Source organism: Lampris incognitus, chromosome 3 (genome assembly GCF_029633865.1).
Source record: "Lampris incognitus isolate fLamInc1 chromosome 3, fLamInc1.hap2, whole genome shotgun sequence".
Taxonomy (NCBI): domain Eukaryota; kingdom Metazoa; phylum Chordata; class Actinopteri; order Lampriformes; family Lampridae; genus Lampris; species Lampris incognitus.
Window position 1 is genome coordinate 110,979,729 of NC_079213.1, and position 27,950 is coordinate 111,007,678.

At 44.2% G+C, this 27,950-nt stretch overlaps 1 protein-coding gene across 1 annotated transcript; it reads right to left on the reverse strand.

The window, feature by feature from the left end:
• Positions 1 to 1,574: 1,574 nt before the first annotated feature.
• On the reverse strand, positions 1,575 to 27,834 carry fam102bb (family with sequence similarity 102 member Bb). Its single transcript, XM_056277283.1, has 11 exons — positions 27,651 to 27,834; positions 16,912 to 17,032; positions 16,312 to 16,341; positions 15,748 to 15,864; positions 14,548 to 14,594; positions 12,891 to 12,985; positions 7,540 to 7,638; positions 5,117 to 5,348; positions 3,108 to 3,244; positions 2,566 to 2,635; positions 1,575 to 2,231 (listed from the first exon to the last, which is right to left on the reverse strand). Exons 1-11 carry the CDS (start codon positions 27,794 to 27,796, stop codon positions 2,189 to 2,191), a joined length of 1,137 nt encoding a protein of 378 aa, XP_056133258.1. The 5' UTR covers positions 27,797 to 27,834; the 3' UTR covers positions 1,575 to 2,188.
• Positions 27,835 to 27,950: the final 116 nt, after the last annotated feature.

Here is a 27,950-nt window from a genome sequence, read left to right on the forward strand (position 1 = left end):
ACAAGAAAAATTCTCTCCCAAAACATAGTGATATCTTACCAATGCAGTGGCAATCGAACTGATGTTGTTCAGCGAACAAAGGACATTTAAATCATGCAAAATGTACAAACAAAACAAACTGAGAACACGGATCACTTTACAGTTAAAATGCAATATACCGATGACACTTGTGCAGATATTGGCTTATAACGTAGTAGATTTCATGGTAAAGAGGCAAATATAGCCGCCTCTGTTATGGCTTATGCCAGCAGACAGGGTTACATGAAACGGACCATTAGCTGTCGCCTATTTTGGAAATATTAACTAATTTCTGTGTATAAATAGGCTTATCAAGAGTTCAGTACTAAAACTGGGTACTGCGCTATTTTGCTGTCGTCCTGAAACTATGTACTTTCCTATTTGCTTGTAAAGGCAGATATTCAACAAACCTGAAGCTGTCAGGAGTTTACAACCAGCACTTCTTTTTTTGCTGTTGACAAACGACAATGAAGTCCTTACCTACGAGCCCCTGATAAGGTTTCTATCTTTTCTATGTAGCTCTGGTTATCCGATGCTGTAGATTATTAAAGACCTCGCTCTCCCATAACTTGATATGCTGCTAATATAAATACCTATGCGTCTCACAGTATTCCTGGGTCCCCCACCCCACCCCACACCACCACTGCAGGTGGCATACAAAAGTGATTTACTTGCACAAGAATCTGGGTTTTGGCATCACTTTGGCAAAAAGTTCTTTCTTGCGGTTGTCTCAAGACCGTTCATTTGTTCATGGCGTTGAGCCTCTCATTCAACAGGCCAGCTGCTTAAGTGAAGTAGCTAAGTTGGGACAGGCAGGTTTACAGAACAATATCTGTATGCCCACCTCAACCTCTTGAGATGCAGACTACACCCTTTAAAAGAGGCTTTCGCGGAAAAGTCTCCTTTCCACTGTTCAGTTTCAGCATCATGGAAATGGCAGCCCTCTTAACAAGTCAGGTTCTGGATCTTTATGTGGGCTGGCTCTTCCATGATGTTTGTGGATTGTGCTAAACCCGCCGGGTTATATAACGACTGGATCTGTGACAGCGGATTAAGCATCGATATAAACGGAGCGTGGCGTTAACCTAGCAGTGGTTTCACCTTGCCTACCATTGCATTTATATTCCTGTTCACGGGCCTGGCGAAGATGGCTGATGCACACAAAGGCTGCCCCCATTTACTGTCCCATCCATCACCAAGAGCTCAAACACTTAGCTAGCAAAAAAGACAGCGGACATTTTGTTCACAAGGGGTGTGTGTAGTGTGCAACTTGGAAATCTCACTATCGCATGCCCCCCCCTACAGTTCATAAAAGGGAATGCCATGTGTGACAGGTAATGTCATAACCCTTCATCCCTGATAACAGCATTGCCGTTATCTTAAAAAAAAAAAAAAAGAGGAAAAAAAAGTGGTCTTACCACATCCCAGAAAAATTACACGTGCACACAGTCATGCATACGCACACACTTCACAAATGGCTCAACTCTGAAGCCATCTCTTCGTAGCAAAATATCTCCCCCCCACCCACAACCCAGACGAGGTCTAACAACTACAGCTTATTAGCAGCTTATTGGTGAGCTTAAAATATAGCGTTTTAAAAAGGCTGTCCAAAACAGGACGACGTCACCGCGGGACAGGAAACGATGCCTAAGGAATGTGTTGGAAAAAGTGTAGCGTACTCCTCCTCAGCTTATGTTTTAGGTTCTCTCTGAACCCCCACCTCCTCATCATCAGTAACCCAGGAAAGATGTGTGTTTCTTGTCCAGCCTCAAACAGAAAAACTAGACCTGAAAATAAAGCCCAGGCTAATCGATAGGATAAAAGAAAAGGGAGAGGTGGACGGTACTGCCACAGGGACCCAGAGGTGAGGGGCGTGCCCGTGCAGCAACATTGTGGTCGACGCATTTCAATCATAACGAGTTAATGCCACAAATAATGTGTTTGAAACCCAAGTCCTGTCTGGGTCAGCTATTTGTCCACCTCTCCGGGAGCTACAGAGCACATAGTCTGGATGAACACATGGGGTCACTGTTGAGTCGTCTATAGTCTTAAGTCAGACAGGGTGCTGATCCGATATGCATGCGGCTCAAAAAAGGTCGATATGAACACAGTTGGGTTTTCTGGTTTCCAGACTTCAGCGTTGTCATTCTGACTCCAGGGAGCTGCGGTTCTAACGCTTCATAACCACCTGCTCATATGCCCCGGCACCGACCCTGAGGCAACAAAGGGAGTTTTAATGGCTGAAGAGTGCTAAGGTGCAAACTCAGGTTATGTTGTAAGTTATATATGAGCTCCTGTGTTAACACTGTAACGCATGGTGTATTCTAACAATGCTTAAGACAGTTTTCTATAGCTGCATATTTTGTGCATTTTTAACAGAGAGAATTAAGAAATTAGTTGCAGCATTGATCATCATCGTTTAACTTTAAGCAATACCCAGTTCCCCCCCCACACAAATATCATCCAAGTGTCATGAAGTCAAAAGTATAATGCATCTAAAATCTCAACACTGGTGACCTTGAGCATCTTAGGGTTGGCAAGACTCACCTGGTGGGCAGGTGATGGCTTCCGAGGGCCGTGCTTCCCCCAGGGCCGACAAATAAACGCAAGCCTTCCTCTGAAACAGATCGTAAGGGCCACACTTTTCAGAGGCATTCACTCAGAAAACACAACATGTTCCTGCATAATTCTTGTCACTGGGAGCAGCTGGTTGCGAGGCAATCTAAAAATAATCCCGTATTGACAGCAGCATTCTTTTCTTAGCCCCGAGACCTTGATGAAAGTAGCCTACGAGCTACATCTGATACCAGCAGACAAGCTAAGGGGACACCTTGACCATTTTCATTTGATTATTACTTTGTTCAAAGACACCAGGCACACGCCGGACAACAAAGTGCATAAAATGGTTTACTGCATTTCATCATTTAAACCGTACAAATTAGTTATGTTTTCCCTGTTTCGGTGCATGAGCTCACAGAGAAAGCTCATTTATTAAAGCGAAGCCAAGACTAAATACCCACAGACGGACTTGGCCAGGCTGTGTATGGATGGTTTAACTGTCCTGTTGTGTGGCTGTATGTGTATCTTACCCTCAGCACTGGAGTCCATTAGGTTGGGTGTAAAGTCTTGACTCTGGAGGATCTTCTCCACAACATCGTCAGCATCCACCCGTGTGTCATCCATTCTCTTTAGTTGCGATTCCATGGAGTCCTGCTTTACTGGGTGTCTGCAGTGGGAACACAGGGAAGTGATTTTGGGTCAGTTTCACCACCACTGTGGGCCTCCACGGTAGGCAGGTGTCTTCATGTTAAAAAAGGCAAAGTTAATAATGAATAGTCCTAGACACTCAAGCCTAGCAAAATCTAGCGTCTTCAAGGTTAAATCTGGAATCCATCTGTTGGTGACTCATCATTGCTATGCTAGATAATCTACGAAACTTTATAATCTTCCTTAGACACTTTGAAATGAATTTAAAAAAACATTAAAAATACATCATTTGAATCTTTCCCAAGATTTGGTGAAAGCAAAGTAACAGAGTTTAGCATGGCGCTTCCCTTTAAATAATGAAATTATTTTTCTATTGAAGCACGCACAGAATATTCTCTCAAATCTGTTGGGAACAAATGTTCCACTCAGTGGCTTTTTCACCACGTGGCCACATATTCCCCGGGATGTCAGGAAGGACCCAGGTGTGTGACCTTCTGTGGACATTAAAGAAATGTTATTTCCTGCACTGCAAGCAGAGCAGCCTGGCTTCCTGTCATATTCTGGGTTTTATTTCCCCCCCAAAGCATTTTGCGATGCCAGATGAGAAAGGGAAACCTTTTTGCTTGGCAATCTCCCAAGTTAACAGTGCCCAGTGCACATACAATGGGAAGGACCAGGGGTCATTCTCCCCAGGTCCTTGAACCCTTAACTGACTTTTTTCAATTTGACAGGAGCAGCATCCAACAGTGTCATACTCTGCAGCATACTGTTCCACTCCACCGCAGGGATTATAATCTGATCTAGATCATACATCATCATCTGTAAACCGATGATGAAGAGAGCCACTCAGAATTCATCAAACTGACTTGCCTATTCCTTTGCTGCAGCTCAATATCCAGTCCATGAAAATCACAAATAGAATAGACAAGACATGCACCCTTATCAAAATTACCTCAACTCCAACATTGCCTACAGAGTACATATCTGCCGTATCACTTGTGATAGCAACATTGGGTATTTCATTTGCTCACAGCTCCTTGTAAAGGACTACACTGGGGAACCGGGTTATAGAACTTCTCCAGATACACATAACACAAGTACTGAACTTGCACAATCCTAAAAACTCCTTAAACTTCTGTGAGAAGTTGCTCCACCCCCTCTGCCAGAGGGCTGCAGACTACCACATGCCTCCTCCCATACATGTGGAGTCGCCAGCTGCTTCTTTTCACTTGAGTGAAGAGTTTCGCCAGGGGGACGTTGTGCGTGGGAGGATCACGCTATTCCCCCCCCCCCAAACAGGTGCCCCGACCGACCAGAGGAGGTGCTAGTGCAACAACCATGACATACCCACATCCAGCTACTCACCCACAGACACGGCCAATTGTGTCTGTAGGGACGCCCGACCAAGCCGGAGGTAACACAGAGATTTGAACCGGAGATTTTTTTGTATGTTGTGTATATAAACTTGGCACAAAAAGTAAGGAAATGTGTGTTTGGTAGATTATTTCTTTGTTGTAACAATGCTTCTTGGCAATAAATCTTATATCAGGCAGCTGATTGGCAGCACCTGGGGTACCAGAAGCTCAAAACAAGAGTCAATAGCAACAGCAAAATAAGCTGTTTGGCACTGGCAGAGAGGATTTGGCAAATGTTTCATGGGCGCAACCCACATACCCAGCTCTGCTGCTCATCCCACAAATGCATGTTCCTTACAAATGTGGCCCCATTTAAAAGGGAAATAAACAGGCTTTCCAATGGTATAAGCTTTATTGCCAAGAAGCATTGTTACAACAAAGAAATCATCTACCAAACACACTTTCCTTACTTTTTGTGCCAAGTATATATTCATCGTGTTTCCTTATGCTTCCCCTCTTGGCAAATAAGTGCTCACCTGTTGAGTCGTTCGCAGGACGAGGCGCTGTGGACTGGAGTGCCGGCTGGACTGCCGATGGCGGCAGGGAGGGGGTGTTCTGGCAGGACAGGGCATGGCCTGCTGTCCCTGTCTTTGTCCTCACTGGGCTCCGGGAGGCTGCCGATGCCGGTAGAGGCGCTGCCCACCGAGTGGTTCCTGCGGTGAGTGGATTCCGACAGGCTGGAGGAACGGGAGTGACCTGTGCTGTAGCCTGAGGGATGGGCAACAGTGGGGTGCGGGTCATAGACAGAAGGGCTTCTCAACTAACAACAGGTTCTGACGTGGCATGCAGTGAGCTAAGGGGTGCTTTGACATTTTGCTCAAGCACTTAACCTTATTAAAATCACATCAGGCTATGACTTTCAGTATGTCTCAAAGATAGCAATTTGCTGTTGGTCTTTATTACTTTTCCTTTAGGTCATCGGTAATTTAACTAAATCCTAGGCTACGAGGTGTTCATCTAGCATTACTGTACCATGACATGAAGCTCACCGTTACAGATATAAAGCTGGACAATGTAAATGATGGTGCAGGGACACTGTCCAACACTGACATTAAAATGTCAAATTATTAAAGCTCATTGAATCTTGTGAAATGATTAAAAAGCCCCTGATTTATTTTTTTTGCCCTGAAACCCGAATGTGCTGTGCAGTGGAGCAGATTTTCGACCTTGAGCGTGCTCAATGATTTAGCAGTAGCGTACAGCTACAGAAGCGCCCACACACTCGCAGGCTGTTCATGTATAGTGCAAGCTGTTCAGACTGACATGGCATCTTAGTCTCACGGCCATGGAAGTGCAACTCTCCCCCGCACTACCTACCAGTCGGACGAGCAGCGTGTCGAGATCTCCAAGATCACGATAGAGGAGAAACTCTTCTAGAGCAATACAGATGGCCAACATTTTTAAATAACATCCTGCAGTATCTTCGGAAATACTGCTTACTGGTTTCCTTAAAGCCAGCTATGGTACTGACCGGCTTGGTTGCGGCTGTTTCCTTTTAGTGGCTAGTAAAGGAAGTATTGCAGTTGCCTGAATTTTATGTTCTCATGTCAGTTCTCTGTCAATTACACAAAGTCACAGATGATCGCTCTCACGCATGATATGTTCTTGGCGATGGCAGAAAATGCAGACTAAGATGGCCACGAGGGCTGTTCTTAGTGCACTTCTCCGCTTATCCTTAAACCTTTGGTGCTGTTATCTGAGCTGCCTGTAATGGAAACTCGGGGCTACGAGCTAAACCTCTCTAGAGGAGTGTCGCTGACTATAACTGCCCTTCTTTCTGCCAACAGCTTTTATACATTTACACTTACTAGATCTACTTTCTTCAGTAAAACAGATTTTCCAGTTACGTTTCCAAAAGAGCGGGGTACTTTGTGATGTGAAGCAGAAAAAAAAAAAAAGTAATTTTCTTTACACTGGCACTTGCCTGCCAAACAAACTTGGAGACGGCTTTCGAACCTCTGCTTCAACACCAGACTCGTTCACTTCGCACCACCGCAACACTCAAACTACCTTTGGCGAAAGCTGTTTTTGAAGATGAATGCAAAAAAGCCGTCGCGTGTTTCACGCGTCAGTCGGCCTGGTGCCGATACAGGAGAAACCGATCACCCACCGTGCAGCTAAAACAGTCCGCCGAGGAATCTGACAGAGTACGTGGCGAGTATGAGAACATTTATCACCTTCCGTAATCCTTTCCAATTTAAGAGAAACACACCCGAGTGATGCAGGAGTGCGTACGAGGATGGGGATGAAGTGCTTCCACCACACATGCAAAGAAATGCTCAGGATAGAACCAGTCCCCTACACGACACAACCCCACAGGACAGAAAAGAGGAAGAGGGCTACGAATGCATGCACACTAAACGTTTGTGATGGAATTTCACTCCAATCACGCTGTCCTCCATTCGTGCAATACCCTGATTGTCCACCATTTGCCATGTTTGTCCACTGCTGCACCTCCGGTTTAATTAAAGAAATCTTACCGTTTGCATGCAGCCTAAAACGTACTGGACAAACAAAATGCATAATGTTAGGATGAAGGATGATCTCAAATTATGAATTATTGTACTACAGTATCAGAGTGACGTTATTCTGAACAAGCCAAATGAAGATATTGTCCGTCATGGTCACCAGTTACACAACGTGGTACAGACTGGGAGAAGACTAACACTGAAACACACCTGTTTCCAGGACGCTGTGACCTGTGAGCACGAGTTACACCCACAACAAACAACTCAGTGTGTATGTCACTGGGTGGAGGGGTAGTCTGAGCTATATAGCAACACAAAGCTGTTTCTTTACAGTGGACTTGTTTGCATTAACGTTACAAGTCAGAAACTGTTCTCAGCATACAAGACACCGAATGCAGTAAGTGTATTTAGCATGGATGGAAAGAGCCTACCTGAGAGTTTGGACTGTTGGCTGGCATAGCTGGAAGTTCGGGAGTGGCCACAGCCTCCCAGATCATCAGGAACTGAGGTGCATTTCCCTTCTCGGCTCTCTGCCAGGTTTCAGAACAGAGGGAAAAAAGAGAGGGTTTTACAAGGACCCGGAATTGGTGTACGGGCCCGTTTTGTTCAAAAAGTACTTTTCTATCATCTGGCGATCCTCCACAGGTTCCCGTTGATGAAAACAATAACCCATTTATAGAAGCAGCTTGGTGATATTCCACACGCAAAGTTACACAGTATTAACACGTGTGCGCGCGTACACACACCTTGGTGTGGATTATTTTTGGCCCACCTTCATATTTCACAGTGTTTTCTCAATCCCTGTAAGAAATTATTTCTACTGGCAAACACCCCTAACACAGACATGTAACCATGGAATGAATACCTGTACCAACAAATAATTAGTTTTATTTCCCATTTTTGCCATTGTAGAGAGTTTTCTTCTTCTTTCGGCTGCTCCCATTAGGGGGCGCCACAGCAAATCATCTGTTTCCCTCTTTTCCTGTCCTCTGCATCATCTTCTGTCACGCCAGCCCACCTGCATGTCCTCCCTCTCCACATCCATAAACCTCTTCAGCCTTCCTCTTTTCCTCTTCCCTGGCAGCTCCATATTCAGCATCCTTCTCCCAATATACCCAGCATCTCTCCTCCACACATGTCCAAACCATCTCAATCTTGTCTCCTGCTTTGTCTCCAAACCGTCCAACCTGAGCTGTTCCTCTAATATACTCATCCTAATCCTGTCCTTCGTCACTCCCAATGAAAATCTTAGCATCTTCAACTCATCCACTTTCATCACCTCTATTCCTTGCATCCTCACCATTCCACTGCCCTCCGTCTCCTTCACGCATAGGTATTCCATCTTGCTCCTACTAACTTTCATTCCTCTTCTCTCCAGTGTATACCTCCACCTCTCCAGGCTCTCCTCCACCTGCACCCTACTCTCACTACAGATCACAATGTCATCCACGAACATGTCCACGGAGACTCCTGCCTGATCTCGTCCATCAACTTGTCCATTACCACTGCAAACAAGAAAGGGCTCAGAGCTGATCCTTGATGTAATCCCACCTCCACCTTCAACCCATCCGTCACTCCTACTGCACACCTCACCACTGTGACACTTCCTTCATATATATCCTGCACCACTCCTACATACTTCTCGCCACTCCTGACTTCCTCATATATTACCGCACCTCCTCTCTCGGTAGCCTGTCATATGCTTTCTCTAAACCCACAAAGACAATGTAACTCCTTCTGGCCTCCTCTATACTTCTCCATCAACATTTTCAAAGCAAACATGCAGGGTCCGAAATTAACTCTCGCCACCTGCCAAAGGCGAGTAGATTTTCTGATTGGCGAGTAAATCTCAGAACCCGCCAAATGGCGAGTAACAAAAAAAGTGAAATCCAACCACTTAATCCCCCCATCTATCTCCTTAGCAACAGCAATAACATAGCAACAACAATAACAGAAACTAACCAACCAAAGTGCATTAGAACAATAACATAGCAACAGCAATAACAGAAACTAACCAATCAAAGTGCATTAGAACAATAACATAGCAACAACAATAACAGAAACTAACCAACCAAAGTGCATTAGAACAATAACATAGCAACAACAATAACAGAAACTAACCAACCAAAGTGCATTAGAACAATAACATAGCAACAGCAATAACAGAAACTAACCAATCAAAGTGCATTAGAATGTTGCTACGCTACTGGCGGGTAACAAGACGCACACACTCGAGAGGAACGACAGCAGCACCCGTCAAACTCGGTACTAGCCTACTCTGTTCTTTTAGCTAACGTTAGCGAGCAACACCAGTTACGTGGCGATATTTAGAAGAAAACCAAAACCACCATCAAAAAGACAACCATGCCCCGAAGAGGAGGAAGAAGCCACCATCACCACCAAACCGAAAAAAGAAAGTTTAGTGTAAAGTGGAGGTATGACGATAAAGGAGGTGCGAGAGGCTGGCTGGAGTATAACGCACAGACCGTGATAACGAGTTGCTCCGTCTGTCGCCAGGAGGCCAAAAACCGTAGCAATGCATGTGTCATCGGTAACAAGATAATGAAGGTAGAAACCATCAGGGACCATGAGACCTCCAGAGGTCACATCACCTATATGAAGGCCTCTCAGGCTCAGTCGGAGCCTGTCCTCACAACATCCTCTGTAAAGGTGCTAATAGCCATGTCCGAGCAGACCAGCATAAGAATCTCTCCGACTTCGAATGGATGTGCGAGTAAGTGAATTTAGTTGTCATCTCAAAATATCCTTATACAGCGTAAACAAAGTGCTGGCTCTAGCTAACGTTAGCCAGCTTGCACTAGTATGTGACACCTAGTTTGCACTAATGTTAGCTGTGTGCTAGCTTCAACACCATGAAACAGGTTAAAACTGATTGGCGTGTCCGCGATGGTGTAGCGGTCTAAGCATCGGCTTTGTGTCGATGCAGTTGCCCTCTGGGGACCGGGGTTCGCGCCCCGGTCTTGTCAGATCCAACTATGGACGGACTCAGTGAAGCAGCAATAATTGGCAACGCTGTCTTCGGGAGGGGGGCAGAGTCGGCTTGTGTTCGTCACATGAATGCGTCTCTGGGTGTGTCAGAAAAAGCAGTGGTTCGGTCTTGGTTCGCTGCGAGGCGTCTCCTTCGAGACTGTTGGCCGGAGAGATGCAGTTGGCGAACGCATGCAGTACGAGGGTGGGTGTCTCGGGAGTATGACCCAACCAGTGCTGTTGATCTGTGGCACCAAGACTCTGTCAGGAGCAGGAGGCCAGACTTCATGGACAGTGCAAAGAGAGCGGCTGCTGTAGAGTGAGAAGTAGTCTGGGACTAGGGACGGGCATATGGAGCACTCGAGTAGTTACAATAATACGGCAAATAAAACATGAAATCATACTTGTAACATTTTATCATTTAACCATTGACTAATTTTACATAAAAATATTTTTGCTTCAAATTAAAAGCTCTTATTCAACACAATACCTTATTCTCTCATTGCTATGTACTGAAAACGTTTGTATGGCACAAAAAGGCTACTAATTATTTTGGCCGGTAGATTTTTTTCGTCTACCAGTCCCCTTGGCCGGTAAGCCAAAAAGTTAATTTCGGACCCTGCAAACATGGCACCTGTGGTGCTCTTTCATGGCATGAAACCATACTGCTGCTCACCAATCATCACCTCGCCTCTTAACCTAGCTTCCACTACTCTTTCCCATATCTTCATGATGTGGCTGATCAACTGTCGTAACCAGCTCTGCACTTCACCCTTATTCTTGAAAATCGGTACCAGCACACTTCTCCACTCCTCAGGCATCCTCTCACTTTCCAATATTGTGTTAAATAATCTAAAATACTCCTCTGCCATCGCTCCTAAACATCTCCATGCCTCCACAGATATGTCATCTGGACGAACTGCCTTTCCATTCTCCATCCACTTCATAGCTGCTTTCACTTCCTCCTTGCTAATCCACCGCACTTCCTGATTCACTATCCCCACATCATCCAACCTTCTCTTTCTCTCATTTTCTTCATCAGCCCCTCAAAAAAGTACTCCTTCCACCTTCTCAACACACTGTCCTCGCTTGCCAGCACATTTGCATCTCTAATCCTTCATGCACATCCTTCCCAGATCAGGCTCTCTGTCTAGCTAATCAATACAAGTCCTTTTCTCCTTCTTCAGTATCTAACCTCACACAAATCACCATACATCTTTTTCTTTGCCTTACGCCACATCTCCTTGTATTTTGAGGATGAAATGCATCATTTCATGAGAGATACTAAGTGTGTCTTACAAAGATTGGAGACATAATCCAATGTTTTTACATTAGAAATTATTTTTGATCACATCTCATAAGTCATCTTATGACCCTCATCATCTTGTAACGTCTCTGGGGGTCCTGGACCTGGGATCAGGTTGAGAACCATTGATCTACACACACTCATTTGTCGCATTGCTGCAGAGCATCTGCTGCCCATCAGTGATTTCTATTTATGACCCACTTCCAAATAATATCCTGACATCTGCTCATTCACAGTGAGCAGTGGGCCGTCCTTTTCAGCTACAACTACTACTGTAGAAAACCATCATATGATCCAGCTCTCAAAAAGAAAATATACACTTCACACATACACACGCACGCTTAAAAGATGAGTGAACCATCTCCTTGCACTCAGTACATGTTGAAGGTACATAGTTGAAAGGGCACAAGTAACAGAAAAGCATATTATCCAACACAGATGTACACAGAAACTTGCACATGTACACACATACACACTTAAAAGTGCACACAAACACAGACATTTCTATTTTTAACCATGTGAGAGCCTACCCCCCGAGGGTCAGAACAGATTGTGGGGGAGCTGAAAGAGATCTAGTTTAAATTATACATGAAGGAGCAGCAGCACTCTGACGCTTCCAGGAGGGACATGCACCACACACATGCAATAGAGTAAGGGATGAAGAGGAGAGAGGCCTATGGAGTTAGATGGAGAAGAGGAGCGAAGAGAATGGCCTACATGATGCTATAGTACATAGACTTACAAAAAAATCAATTCAACTGGATTAAAAGATGAATACATGCAACTTAACCAGCCTGTGTCAACCAGAAATGTACTGCGCTGGTAAGACAGGCAACAAATTAGTATAGTAGTAGTAGTAGTAGTAGTAAAACTGGAGCTAGCACATTATCCTCCACTGTACAGACAAGTTATAAGACAAACCTATTAAAAGAGGGCATACAACGATAAACAGACTAACTACTGCTATCAAGCCCTCCATCTCTGGGGTTGTATTTATAGACTTTCTGAGAATGACAACACTGACCAGTGATTACGACTCAGGTCACATTACCTCAATGCAAGTAAAAACTGTTTTTAGATTAGCTGTCCAATAAATTATAATCAAATGGAAGCGAGATATACCTGATGATTCGTTTTAAATAACACCATATAAACCCTCAAGCCCTTCATATGTCTGGCCTGATGGACCAAAACGAGCAAGCGGGACTACCCATTTTAATTTTTCTAGATTCAAACGGCCCACCTTTGGTATTTCTATGGCTAGATATATCCTAATAGCAATACTCATCCAGGGCGAACCTATCCCTGTCAAGCCAAAGCTTACATAAGAGCTAATGAAATCAGCCATGTACTTGGATTAAAGTACAAAAGACTCTCTAAGCAAAGTGCCCAAACGTTTCAAGCTCCCTACTTCCAGACCTAATGGACTGTGAGTAGTCTCTACTGGGCTATATACAGAGCACGCTAGTGATGTGTGGTCAGCCTCACCAGGGCAGGCTTTCTGTGGGTCTCCTCCCTTCCTCTCTTCCAGCAGGCTCTCTCCGTCTCCCTGGACCCCTATCACAGTGGCTGTAGAAGGAGGTCTGGGGACAGACAAGAGACGCGCCCTTTATTTATTTATCTATTTTTGTTTCATTCAATCAGCTGTTTTAACATTTTTAAAAAGACAAAGGAGTAGAAATAGAAGAAGAAGAAAGTGGGGTAGAGGATAACAAGACAAGGAAAGTTAAGGGGAAGGGAGACAGGTCACATTCTCTACAACATTTCAGTTCATCCAGGTCTAAAACGGAACAAGGTTTTTCAATATTAACTGGCTGGAGAGAGAGAGAGAGAGAGAGATGGTTTTAGCACAGAAACATAGAGGGTACTGCATAATTTTTAGGTCATATTTTGCCCTTGGGTAAAATAACATTACGTTCCTAGTTCTGACACATAGTTCAAGTGAAAAGCACATTTCCACCCTGCTTAAATTTCAGTGCTACTGATGAAGCAGCAGTTTGGCAAGCTAATGTTTTTCATTTGTTGGATGAGATAAACGGCCAAGATAACCATTCTCCATGATTCAGACATGCTCCAAATGACTTTTTGTTTCTTAACCAAGAGGCCACGTGTTCCTATATTACATTCTTACAAAACTGAACTGACGGTGTTCAGATGTTCCAGTCTTTATTCCGTGTTGCTCGTTGAAATTGTTGATTTGTACATTTATCGTCTCCTGCACAATGACGCACAAGTGGTGCCAACTCATTTCTTTCCACTTGAAACTGCTGACACGTCACCATCATGGTTGTGTTTGTGTGTGTGAGACCATCTGAGGTCAAACAGAGCAGTGTTGGTTTGAACTAAGCTGAACGCCGGCGTTGACAACTGTCGACACCACACCCACTATCACAGCTGTTCAGTGGCGTCCGAGCACACCTGCGACTATTCCCAAACAAATATAGTTGGCAACATATCCCAGGCAGCTTCACCGTCAACACGGATACTTGTAATATCTCAATAATGTCTCGTAAGGAGGACCCCCCCCCCCCAAGGGAAAGCGTATTTTATTTTTACTTCCCCTTAAGTGTGACAGACATGTATTTGTAATCCATCCTTGGCAATCATTAAACTTGGAAATGACTCCCAAATATCCCTTTTTTAATCTAACCTTTTTTGGGGGGGTGATCCCCCCCCCTTTTCTCCCCAATTGTATCCAGCCAGTTACCCCACTCTTCCAAGCCGTCCCGGTCGCTGCCCCGCCCCCTCTGCCAATCCGGGGAGGGCTGCAGACTACCACATGCATCCTCTGATACATGTGGAGTCACCAGCCACTTCTTTTCACCTGACAGTGAGGAGTTTCACCAGGGGGACGTAGCGCGTGGGAGGATCACGCTATTCCCTCCAGTTCCCCCTCCCTCCCAAACAGGCGCCCCGACCAACCAGAGGAGGCGCTAGTGCAGCGACCAGGACACATACCCACATCCAGCTTCCCACCCACAGACGCAGCCAATTGTGTCTGTAGGGGCGCCTGACTAAGCCGGAGGCAACACGGGGATTTGAACCGGTGAACCGGAATAGACCGCTACGCCACACAGACGTTTTTGTAATCCAACCTTAAAAAAAAAAATTAAAAAAGGGGGGGGGGAAATGACTGCCTACTCACGTTTTAAAACAGGGGTCCCCTGACATGAGCTGCGTACTGATGATCACCTATGAGAGAGGAGAGGTGGGTTAATCGATCCATTTTTAGTTCGAGGTTTTTAAGGCATCAGACCAGAGTTTAATTGTGTCATAAAAATGAAAGGTTGGTTGTTTTGCATTTGAATATAGCACACGCCAGCACTCACAAGCAACACTTGAATGCAATTTAAACAAAACTATACAACTGCACCTAAAGAAAATAGTTTTAAATGCTTTCATGAAACATCCTGATGTGTCAGATTTTGGTTTACTTTTCAAAACCAGACATTCGTCACACCTGACTTGCACCAGCCACACTATCAGAAGCAATATTCAATGCACAGGGTGTAGTACACTGCAGACAGAAATGTATAGTCACCCTTCTAAAGGTGATCTGAAATTCACTTACACTACTTGATGTCTTTGTTCTCACTTGTATTTATAGCAGTCTATTCTCAGACACGCTTGTGCAACCAGTTTACCTGCACCTTGTTGCCTAATGGTTTTAATGAGGAATGCTAACGGGCCATTTTTAGAGACGCTAAGCAACAGAAGCTGGTGTAGTAAGTTTCTTACTGATAAAAATAACATTACAGTTCAAAATACCCAGGTAGGCTATCTCTTTAACGATGCTAAAATGATGTAGTCCTGGATCCATTTACTACAGCTCTGATGGTACCTCAAGCAAAGGCAGATATAATGAATACCATCTAATAAATACCCCATCACCTAAAGTAAAATTTAAAAAAAAAGATTTAGCTTTTTGTTGGTATCAATAAGTATTTCATAATAACCTTATTGGTCTCAGATCTGAATTTGTAAAATTCTTACAAGAGACCTTACAATTGTAAGGCTGGAGCTTGTGTTCAGGCATCTCATTATTCCACCATAGAGCTGTATGCACATACCCTAACTGTCATACAGTAATGAGGAAGACTGCAAAGATGGCTAGAGCTCAATATTTTCAATTCTCTGACAACAAACAGGTTCCAAATACCCATTTGCATAAATTTACCAAATTATGTCCCCTCATCCTCTTGATTGGAGGAGAACTATGTAAACTTGAACTGTACTTTACAGAATATACTTCAAATTTGTGACAACAGATTGAGCGCCAGCCCCAAAGGAATCACTGGTCCCTCTGTAGCCACTCTATTCAAAAAGGTCTGCTGGTGCCACTAACCTTTAGAATAGAGTTATCTTGTCGGGTGTTTTTGGTATCGTAGCCCTCTAGCAGACATCTGCGGGTTGTATTCCCTGAGCCAGCAAACTCTGCCAGATTCAGGTCTGCAAAACCAAGCTGGAGTAGAGCAAGAGAGAGAGAGGTACTGAGAAAACCCTTGATCCGTGTCTCAGGTGATGGTTCGATGTACTGAGGTATCAGTAACTAGAGCCTCACGATGATATCTTGACTACAAGGGAATCTCCATTCAGTGTTTTTGTACCATGACCTTGGCAATAACAGCACTATATATAGGCCTTGCTGAGTAAATTAGGAATAAAGGGTATTCAATTTACCATTTAAAGAATACAAACACAGGTTCGGCCTGCTCTGCACAGCTTTGAGAGTGAGAGAGAGGGAATGCAGGGTGAGCCGACCTGCAGGCAGCAACAGCTTTCTGTTCTCTTTGACCTCACCACCACGTACACATGAATACAGCTGATTACTGTAAAGCTAAGCTGACTGACAGCTGAAACAGGAGGAGGAGGAGGAGGAGGAAGAAATGTACAGATCAGAAGTTATTACCTTTGCGTATGCCTTCCCACCCTTCAGCTCCTACGAAAGAGAATCATAAAATCATTTAAAACCGCCCCAAGAGTTCTCAAATCTTAAGGCCATTAAGTTTCATGTGAACGCACCTTTTTAATAGAACATGTTGTCATCCTTCAATTATTGTGTATTTTCTGTTTTTTTCTTTTTTAAATTACTGCAACCTTTGGTAGGCTCCAAAAGTATATGGACAGAGGGGAAAAACTGAGCCCGGAGTTCAGAAACTGGACTAAAATACCGAAAGGCTGGCCTGGTTACTGGTATGCAACCATACTCACTATTATTTTCATTCTGGGCTTTTTGACAAAATATTAAAGATGAAGGCCGGGAGACCGTAGATGTGACTTTCTGGATGTTAAATATCCACAAAGTTTTACCTTTAGGTGAATAACACACTGCATATAGCATCAAATGATTTGAATACACCAAAACACACACACACAAGACTTTTCTCAATGTCCAAATAAATAAATATTACTAAAGCGAGTTAGTACAAAAACTCACAGCCAAGTTGTCAAGACTCACAATTATGAATTAATTTTCCCAGCACTGCCCAAAGTGTAACATGTGTCGTACCTTTCTGACAGACACTCGACACACACACGGGTCCAAGACGCCGGTCCCCGCGCTGGCACTCATCTTACACGGGAAGGAGAACCGCTTCCTCCAGCGAACACAGTTGGCCTGCACTGGCTCCCTGAATGAGGGAATTAGATATTTAGGATCGAAATAATAGAAATAAATGCGTAAATGATGGCACACTGACATTGTAGTCTGATTTACCTTGATGGGTAGAACTTTACAACAACATTGCCAAGGTCTGGAGTTTCATTTCCTGTGCAGCTCAGGGGGCTGAGGCTGCGTTAACGTTGTTTAGGGTTTTTTTTCCATGTTACTGGTGTTACATTAACATATCAGTTCGTTATCAGGGTATATGCTATATAATTAGTGTTTATATTATATTGGGGGTTTTTCTCTCACTAGAACGACCAAGGCCGTCATTTTGATGGTTTTGGGTTTTCAAAGTTTAATAACTGCGGAAAAAAAGATACAGACCTGCCGCTCCATGAATGCTCCTAAAATTGCATATATTTGTATTAAATTAGTTTTAGATCAATTGCACACACAAAAAAAAGTTATATGATAAGATCTACCTAAAACGACCATCTACTACTACTACTTTCGGTTGCTCCCGTTAGGAGTCGCCACAGCGGATCATCCGTCTCCATCTCTTCCTGTTCTCTGCGTCTTCTTGTCACACCAGCCACCTGCATGTCCTCCCTCACCACATCCATCAACCTCCTCTTTGGCCTTCCTCTTCTCCTCTTCCCTGGCAGCTCCATATTCAGCATCCTTCTCCCAGTATACCCAGCATCTCTCCTCCACACATGTCCAAACCATCTCCATCTCGCCTCTCTTGCTTTGTCTCCAAACCGTCCAACCTGAGCTGTCCCTCTAATATACTCATCCCTAATCCTGTCCTTCGTCACTCCCAGTGAAAGTCTTATCATCTTCATCTCTGCCACCTCCAGCTCCTCCTCCTGTCTTTTCATCAGTGCCACTGTCTCCAAACCATATAACATAGCTGGTCTCACAACCATCTTGTAAACCTTCCCTTTAACTCTTGCTGGTACCCTTCTGTCGCACATCACTCCTGACACTCTTCTCCACCCACTCCACCCTGCCTGCACTCTCTTCTTCACCTCTCTTCTGCACTCCCCGTTACTTTGGACAGTTGACCCCAAGTAGTTAAACTCATATGCCTACATCGCCTCTACTCCTTGTATCCTCACCATTCCACTGTCCTCCCTCTCATTCACGCATATTTATACCATCTTGCTCCTACTGACTTTCATTCCTCTTCTCTCCAGTGCATACCTCCACCTCTCCAGGCTCTCCTCCACCTGCAGACTACTCTCGCTACCTAAGACGGCCACGAGCCGTCAAAATGACAGTCTCGTAATTTGCACGTCATCGTGCGCGTCATGTCACTATTTATGAGTCGTGTTGGTCGCATCATTTCCTTCGTGAAGTTCATTGCTCTGTCCTAGAAACCCACTAGCGTCCTCCAGTGCAGAGAAAGAGTCTCAACTTGATTTCTGATTATAACCAACATGTCTGGTTACAGACGCCGTTAGACGCACCATGACTACCACCGAGGCGCTGCAGTATTTACAGGTGTTGGACAACGGCCATTTTAAATTGTTTGAAAAATAGTGTTAAAGTTGTTAAAATGTTAATTTTGGTGTCAGTTAGTTTCTTAACAGACATGCTAACATATGTAATGCATTAATATCTCAATTGGGTATTTATCTTGACAGAATATAGAGGTTAAAAACCGTGGGCCATCCATGGACCATCATTTTGACGGCCCACAGTCGTTCTAGTAGTTTTTAAGTTCTGTTTCAATATTTATTTTCCCTTATTTTTTTACATTTCACGTTTTATAAGCCTTGTTATGTTTGTTAGATTAGCAATATGTGTTTTCCCTTTTGTTTTTCAGGTAATATTTTCACTTTTTCTATTTTGCTATTCAAGTTCGGCCATGTCTCTCTGAAGTTTAAATTGTTTAAAAATAGTATTATAGTTGTTAAAATGTTAATTTTGGTGTCAGTTGTTTCTTAACAGACATACTAACATTTGCAATGCATTAATATCTCAATTGGCTATTTTATCTTGACAGAATTATAGAGTTTAAAAACTGGCCGTCATTTTGATGGCCCATGGTCGTTTTAGGCAGGAGTGAAATTCCGGTCGTTCTTTAATTGAAAAACAAACTGCAACACAGGCCAGTTAATACCTTGAAATGTTACCAAGTTGTTAAAATTCATATATTTCAAATCTAGCCATAAGCTATTGTTTACTCCTTTTGAGCCGTTTTGCTGCTATATCTTGTGACCTTAAGAAAGAGTATCTTGAGTCGATACTTTGAGTAAGAACATCTTTGACCTACTAGCCATGATGGTCATGATTCAGGGTCCATGTCCCCGTGTGTAGCCCTGTCTAGAAGATGGTACACCCACCGACTAGTTTAGAGTTTCCGTTCACTAGTCCATTCACTCTGCAGCTCTGAGGGTAGTGTCTGGTACTGATGCTGCCAAGGTTAGCTGCTCAATTCTCTAAATAGCTAAGCACGTGGAGCATCGTGCCAATAATGCCAAGGTTTGAGGATCCATCATTGGTGAGACATACTGAGAAAATACTATATTCATCGAATATTTCCTCACTGTCCCATAACACAAGTCCTCCCTCCTTTTCTTCTAAAAACTCAGAGTTGAAGTAAAGATCGATTTGTTGCCTTGGTCCCTACAACTCTGCCTCCTCTTATACAGCGTGCTAAGGAGTAAGGGGGTTCTCATTCTTACCTGAAATCACCCATACACCATCACTCCCTAGCATGTTTTTCTTGATTTTTTTCCTTGATCACATTCCTGCTTTAAATCTTAAAGGGGAACCCATCCATTCATTATCCAAAGCTACTTAGGGTCGCGGGGATGCTGGAAGAGCATATCCCAGTAGTCATTGGGTGGCGGGCAGGGATACACCCTGGACAGGCCGCCAGTCCATCACAGGGCCGACACACTCACACCTAGGGACAATTTAGTATGGCTGATTCACCTGACCTACATGTCTTTGGACTGTTGGAGGAAACCGGAGCACCCGGAGGAAACCCACACAGACACGGGGAGAACATGCAAACTCCACCCAGAGGACGACCCCCAAGGTTGGACTACCCCGGGGCTCAAACCCAGGACTTTCTTGCTGTGAGGTGACCGCGCTAACCATTGCGCCACCGTGCCGCTAAAGGGGAACTCTTTCGTCTAAAAGGGTTGTCTGTCAGGATAGCGCAGCAATGGAGAAGTGTCAAAGCTATTGGATTCATGTTCCTCACGTGCCTTTTCTTAAGCTATGGGGTGAAGAGACTAATATTGCTGAGTGGTTATCCTCACATCCTCAGAAAGGCGCTTGATAATGTCTCTCAGTAGCTGCGGTTACACGAGCCAATGTTTCTTTCCCAATGAAATCAATACGATTAAGGATTCTCCGGAAAGTGTTTAGCGTACAAGCGCTAAATAAAATGGTCGGCTAAGGTGTCCTGTTTCCGAGCTCCCCAGTAGCAAATCAGAGAGAAGGGTTCTGGCATGCACGATATAACAGAAACTAGTAAACACCACTTTCTTCAAGTGGGTGAAAGAGTACAGGGAAGTGGAAAAGTAATCAAAAGGAGCATGAAAAAGCTTCATCTTTTGTACAGATTATTAAAGTTTTATACCATCCCTCTCAGAAATGAATGAAATGTCTTGCAGAATGGGCCAATTAGTTATCATTGAGGTGGCTACATGAGACATTTTTTATTCTGATTCTGAGTATTGGTGGAATAAAAGGCTCCATGTAAACATAGCTAGTAATAGCTGAACTCAATAGCACATTACACTGATGAATGGAAAGATTTTGAACGTGTGTTTCCCATGTTTTAGAAAGACAGCGTGCTGCCAGGGCAAGCACACACAGGCACACGTGCAAACACATTTCAGTGCAACGGGGATGAAGAGTGGGATGTAATCTGTAGTACAGCGCTCCAAGAAAAGGAGACATGGAGTGAAAGAAAGTGAGAAAAAAAAGTGGGTGTGTATGCGTGGGCAGTGTTTGGATCATCCAGATGGCCTCTCATTCCCTGGCATCCTCTCTCATCCGCCAGTAACCTCACCGACTCCCTTCCAACAAGACAGCAAAGCACTCTTTTCATTCTCATCGACTCGGCTTGGGTTCAGATAATGAGCTAAGCTGTCAAATCCATGCAGTCATATCCAAACGAGGAAAAAAAAAAGTCACACGAGTCAGAAACAGTCACTGAAATATTGATGAGGGCATGAAAGAGGAAGAAAAACAGAGAGGTGGAAAACAGAGTCGAGATTAGGGTTTGGTGTTTTTACGAATTAAACAATATAACTGATAACGGTGCCCCTTCTTGATACCGGTGCTGGACGATAACACTTAGCAGTAGCTTTTTTGTCGGGGTAATAAAAAATGTTATTGCTGGTAATAGCCAAATATCAACACCACCACCATATTTGATAAACAGAGTGTATTCACTGCTGGCAACAACCAGAAGTCAACATAATAGTTACAACAGCAGCATAATGACTGATGTCCTGGAAAATGTCGAGTAACTAACAGCGTTGAAGCACTGCAATTATTGACACAGGCTTTCAATTTTTTTCTTTTTTTTCTGTTGAAAAATCAGCATATCAGCCCTTTCTTGTCGGATGTGTGGCCTTTCTTGGCTGATTATACTGCCCGCTGTGGAAAACAGCGTGACCCGTGGCTTCGCTAAGAAGCACCATTAGCACAGACCTCGTCTCTCCGGTCCAACCCGCCCACTCTGGTATCGGTACATTAAAGAGTATCAGGGTTTGCTGCCCGTCCCTAGTCAAGAAAGGGTGCTGGAGAGTAGAAAGAGAGAAAGAACCAGTGCAGAGCTCTGGGTTGTGACCCGTGTGCTAGCCTTACTCTGGTATGTGGGTGACAAGAGGCAAGACAGGTTAACGGGGCTTGGACATCTTTACTTAATGGGATTGGGTTACACATGAAACCAGGGCTTGTAGGGCTGTTCTGCACAGTGCAACTGCGTTGAATCGGCAGATGCATGACTAACGACTCATAAACACAGGCCTCATCCTCTGGGTCACATTTCTTCAAAATTAACTCCCAGAGTTGGAAAAAGGGAACACCCAGCCAGCCGGACACCGTGCCAGGGAACGCTGCCTTGATTATATGCAGCCTGCCCTTCATCTCAGCACAGCGAAATCCTATTAGAGAGCGTGAGCAAGCCTGGTTTAAGCAAAACAGAAGTCGGGGTAAAGCTCGTTTGACTCTCGCCTCAGTCGACAGGTCAGGCACCTTGTTAAAATCACAGCTCCGCTCTTTCAGTAGAGGTAAGCGTGGCCCGGATTCAAAAGCTGGATTTGTACACATGCCGGGACACCGATTTGTTCTAAAAATCAAAAGAAATCACCACATACACCAAAGATATCATGTCTGACTCAGCGTGACCTAGATATCACACATGTTTTCTGTGTTTGGTCAGTAAGGAAAAAACAAAGAGGCAAAAAAAAAAAAATTGACCTGGATTGCACAGGGCTTCAACGGCGTCCAAATTCAGGCAAGATTTTTTTGTTTCGTTTTGTTTTGTTTAGGGTTTGTTTATTTATTCGGTGAAAAAAGGAAACCCTGGTTACTAGGAACCGGCCTTGGACATAAACAATGACACAGTCTTGATTAAGAGCCCGGCAAATGGAAAAAAGAAAGAAACACACCAGACGGGGTGCGTTCCACTCGTCCCCAGAACTGAGCGGTAGGACGGTTCACGGTGGCAGAGGAAAAAGTCGGGTCTGGGGGGGCTAACTACTCAAAACCGCCGAAGAAAAACAGGATTCATTATTAGTGTTAGGACCTGCCTGCTGCATCCATGGAGAATAATGACCGTTTGTTTCCTGCGGTAGCTGACATGCACGGGTTAGGCGCTCGCAAAACAGGGCCCGTAACGCTCAAACATTTTGGAGACCGGGTTGGTTTAAATATATATTCACTGTACATATTCTCACGCTCATGCGTTTCCTTTTGGTGTGTGTTGTTGTAATGGCTTATGGTGCTGCTTATTTTTTTCTCTTTTTGCACTAAAACTTAGCTGTATCAAAACAATTACCATCAATATTGTTGCACGGCAATAATGAAGTATCTATCTGTCTATCTATCTATCTATAGATCATCATTGTCAAGTCATTCTTGTTTAACTCTCTGACATCTATGGACTCTGTGGAGCACTCCAAATCCCAGACAACAACCTGAAATTAAAGTCACCAGCACTATTGCATTAGCACCTTCTCTACTACCAAACTATAAATGTATTTATTTTACCTGTCCAATTACCCCACTCTTCCGAGCCGTCCCGGTCACTGCTCCGCCCCCTCTGCCGATCCGGGGAGGGCTGCAGACTACCACATGCCTCCTCCGATACATGTGGAGTCGCCAGCCGCCTCTTTTCACCTGACAGTGAGGAGTTTCGCCAGGGGGACGTAGCGTGTGGGAGGACCCCCCAAGTTCCCCCTCCCCCCTGAACTGGCACCCCGACCTACCTATATCCGGCTTCCCACCCGCAGACACAGCCAATTGTGTCTGTAGGGACGCCCGACCAAGCCGGAGGTAACAAGGGGATTCGAACTGGCGATCCCCGTGTTGGTAGGCAACGCTAGCCGGACGCCCTTAGCAAACAAGATTTAACCTGGGTTTCAGCTACTGCTGTTATAGTGTTTGTTGATAAAAGTCTTTTTACAAGCTTGTTTTGCTCCACACAACAACGTCGCTTTCTCCTAAAACTTGCCGCTGCCTGCAGCCTTCTTCCACTTTTGGACGCCATGCTGAAGATATAAAATATGACGCACTGCATTACTTTTCCCGGGAAAATCCAACCGGACAATAACTACTACAACGAGCAACTACAAAAACGCTCATCGCTTGGGTATTTATGGTAATGTCTCGATAAATACAAAGTATCCAAAATGACGTCTGTTCAGGTGTAAATCTTTAGGATTGTAGCTTTAATGAACTATAAATGGTCGACAAACAGCTTCCCTTGACCGCCTCAGTCAAAATGACATGCAAGGTCAAACCGGTTCCGTGTGATCTGACATTTTTCCCAGTGGAAAATTTAATTCAAGATTTATAAAGCCTGTCAGGTGAAACTCAGGAGAAATATATATGCTGACATGGCTTGTATCTCATCTCTTAGTCAAACCGGCAGCTTGTTATTTCCCAGAAAAAAAGTGGTAGGCCGACATACTCATTTAAATGCTGGTGTGGAAATGAACGGTGAACTAATTAATATATTAAATTAACGACACTGATTTCTGACACTATCTTTTTTTGGAAATGTAAATGCTCCTTCCCTCTTACCCATGACGAACCATCGTCACACACTCAATGCAAATACAAAGGAATGGCAATAAAACCATCTCTTTCCAATGTTAAGGTCATAATTTAGCTAGAGCAACTTACAACACTGTGAATGGCAAAGTTATGAGGCTTGTTGGATGTATTATCATAAAAGGCACTTGGAGAAACACGCGTGTGTGTGTACACGTACACACACACACACACACAAAGAACACCAAAGATATGACCTCAAAGGAATGCAGTGTTCGCTATACCTATAGTTATCATAGTGTGTCGGTATTGTTCTGGCTAATATTTAATACTACCCCAGAGCCACACAACAGTCACCGAAGCAGGACCAAGGGTAAATGATAAGGACCTTCAAACTATCATGGAGCCCTGGGCAAGGAAAAGGGGGGAAGAACGGTGTTGAGTTTCAGAAAGATGCGTGTTTTCACAGAAAACAAGAGGAATGCATGAGAAATGGGACATTTGCAAAATCATCTAGATTAAGAGAATAGACCAGAACTAAATCAAAAATGTTTTATCGAAGCGGGGAGGAAAAGTTGCCCTTTTTAACACTGATGAAGACACGAGCTCGCTGGTATTTATTCCTATGGTCCAAAGAAGAGTATGATAATATTTGAATGGAACGTCTAAAATGTCAACAGCTACTGTAACTAGTACGGGCTTTACAATCAAAACGATACCCGTTCCCACATCTACAAAAAATATAAACAGGAAATACTGTCCTCTATTTCCTACCATGTCTTACATTCACCACCATCAGACACAAACATAGACATATAGCACACTTTCCTCTTGGATGGTCTGACTTTTTCACCACTTAAGGGTTTCGTATTTGGGGGAAGTGGAACACTGGCGGTCTTCGCTACATAAAAAAAAACCACAACTGATCCTCAAGTAAGGTATCATCCATCTGGTGACAAATCAGTGAATATCTTCAATGCCGGGCACACAGGAGGTCGTGACACAGATGTAGCCTGATTCAGAAGCCCAAACAAAGGAGCCCTCAGCTGATCAGCGTGAAAGGAACTGGTCTCTCCAGATGAGAAAGGAGGACTTGTTAAACGGTCAGGTTGAAAGCATCCATCTGCGGGCTTGTTCCAAGACAAAGCATTTCCCTTTGTATTCTATAAATACTCTGGTGACAGAGGCCGGTGCCTCTTAAAGCACAGGTCAGAGCAACAAACAAAACAACAAAACAAAAGCCAGGGAGGACAGTTTCGTCCAGGGTCCCAACACGGGAGGCGACGGCATACTTATATTACTGTGGGGCTCGGAAGGACTCTTATTAGCTCATATTTCGGTTCCTGAACAGAAAATGTTTGAATTTTGTGTGTAGATGTTAAGGGAGCTAAAGTCTCCTGGGAAATCCATCTCCAAATGAAGAAGAAGGGCTGAACAGTACTCGTGGACTTCTTTTTAAAAGACGATGCACTTCTGAATAGCCCTTCATAAGGCCAGAGGCAGTACAATTTCAATCAACTGAACCCGGCTGTTCCATAAAGCATCGTCAAGTATTACTGGCACAGAAAGATGGTTTTTTTTAAAACATTTATTAAACTTGGGGGGGGGGGGGGGATAGCTAAAGGCCACCATCGTGTTTTCAAAGTCAAAGGCAAAGTGTGTTTATTGTCCCTTGCAGGGAAATTAGTTTTGCAGCCAGTATAAAAACTCTCACACAAAGACAAAACATACAAAACACCAAGGCGGAATTGACAACAGGACATGGTGGGCAAGGAGAACCAAAGTAGTTCAAATATCAAATATCCAGACCAAGGAAACAAGCGACCTGCAGACAACCAATGCATACTACCTACTATTTAACATTTGGATGGCAGTGGGGACAAAGGAAGCCCTGTATCTCTCAGCCCTAACACAGGGCATCCTCAACCTACGACCTGAAGGTCCAGCTCCATCCAGCTCCGGCGCTAGGGGGTGACCTTGGCACTCCAGAAGGGAAGTGGCCTTTCTTTCACATATGCTGCATCTGTTTACCATTGCTGATGTGTTTCAACTTTGGCAATACTTTGTCCTATATGCTGACATGTCTCTGCAGCAGGTACTCATGGCACAATAGAAAAGTTAGAAGAAAAGTCGGTAACACTTTAGTATGGGGAACATATTCTAAGTAAAAAAACTTAATTACTAGTGAATTAGTAATGATGAAGATGTCACTTTAGTATGGGAAACATATTCTAAGTAAAAAAACTTAATTACTAGTGAATTAGTAATGATGAAGATGTCACTTTAGTATGGGGAACATATTCTAAGTAACAAAAACTTAATTACTAGTGAATTAGTAATGATGAAGATGTCACTTTAGTATGGGGAACATATTCTAAGTAACAAAAACTTAATTACTAGTGAATTAGTAATGATCAAGATGTCACTTTAATATGGGGAACATATTCTAAGTAACAACAACTGAATTTAGAGTAATTTAACACTATGAACACTTGTACTTTTGTGTTTTGTTATGTAAGAACAGACCATATTCATGAGGTGTTGGTAAGGGAGAATAACTCTTCTTGTGGTACTACCACCTTATAAAGTCCATACTAAGCAAAGCATATTGAGATGGTACTACTAATAAGCAATACTTCCGAGGTTATAGAGGGAGAACTCATAGTTAATGGCTTACTGGTTGTATAATAAGGCCATGCAGAATACGGCATTAATAAGTGCTTAATAAAGACCAATGAAGAGCCAATATGTTGCTAATTTGTACGCTAATACGCACCTAATTAATGGTGTATGTGTTCCCCATACTAAAGTGTTACCGAAAAGTCAAATGCAAGCCAAGATCTTTGAATTCTACTCTTGCCATCTACCTGTGTCATGCGGCCTCCGCATCATCGTTTGAACACACGTGTGATAATATACTGTAGCGAATTCGGGGGGAAAACGCAGAAACTGCCGCGGCCGGGACGCGAACCCGTATCGCCCGCACCGCAGGAGGCATCGCTAACCGCTCGACTAAAGGGTCAGACCCGCCAGCCGGCGGCCAGCGTGTCTTCTTATCCACGCAGGTTACACTATGGGTTGAAACGTGTGCGTTGATTTCCTTCTCCTTACGCTTTAAAATGTGAGCATCCACCAGCTGCGGTTACCCCAGTGATCCACCGACGGGTGGTGTTAACGCGAAATGGGACGGGTTCCCGTGTCAGGCTGTGCGGCGTGGAAATGAGCACTACCCTCTTCTCTCTCTCGCCCATCCGACCGACGCGCAGCCAGGCAGCCAGCCGGGAGCCTGGCGGCGCAGCTAACGAGCTGAGCTAAGCTAAGCTAACGCTAGCTAGCCCGGCCAACGCTAGCTAGCCCGCTCGCGTTGAATGAGAAGCCGGAACATCTCTCACCGAGACGACTCCTCGGAGAATCCGCCGTCAAGGAGTCGGACTTTACAGAAAAGCACGCCGTTAACGAAGGGCACCGACGACAGCTCGTCCAGCTCGAAGTCCACCTTGAACTTGAATTTCTTCTTCTTCATCATCACGAAATCCATAAACGGCTTACACCGACAGATCTGGGACGTCCCTTCCACTCTCCGCCGCCGCCGCCGCCGTCGTCAACATTTACACCCCCATTGTGTTTGTATGGGGCGTGACGTCACCGATGACAACAATCACCATGACTCCGAAACTGACGTTTGGACGGGG

Coding starts and splice junctions, on each gene's coding strand:
- fam102bb (XM_056277283.1), bottom strand. CDS start 27,796: ATGGATTTCGTGATGATGAAGAAGAAGAAATTCAAGTTCAAGGTGGAC. Junction 7,639..12,890: donor CCCACAGAAAGCCTGCCCTG/GTGAGGCTGACC, acceptor GAAACCTGGCAG/AGAGCCGAGAAGGGAAATGC. Junction 3,245..5,116: donor TCCTGCGAACGACTCAACAG/GTGAGCACTTAT, acceptor TTCCCACTGCAG/ACACCCAGTAAAGCAGGACT.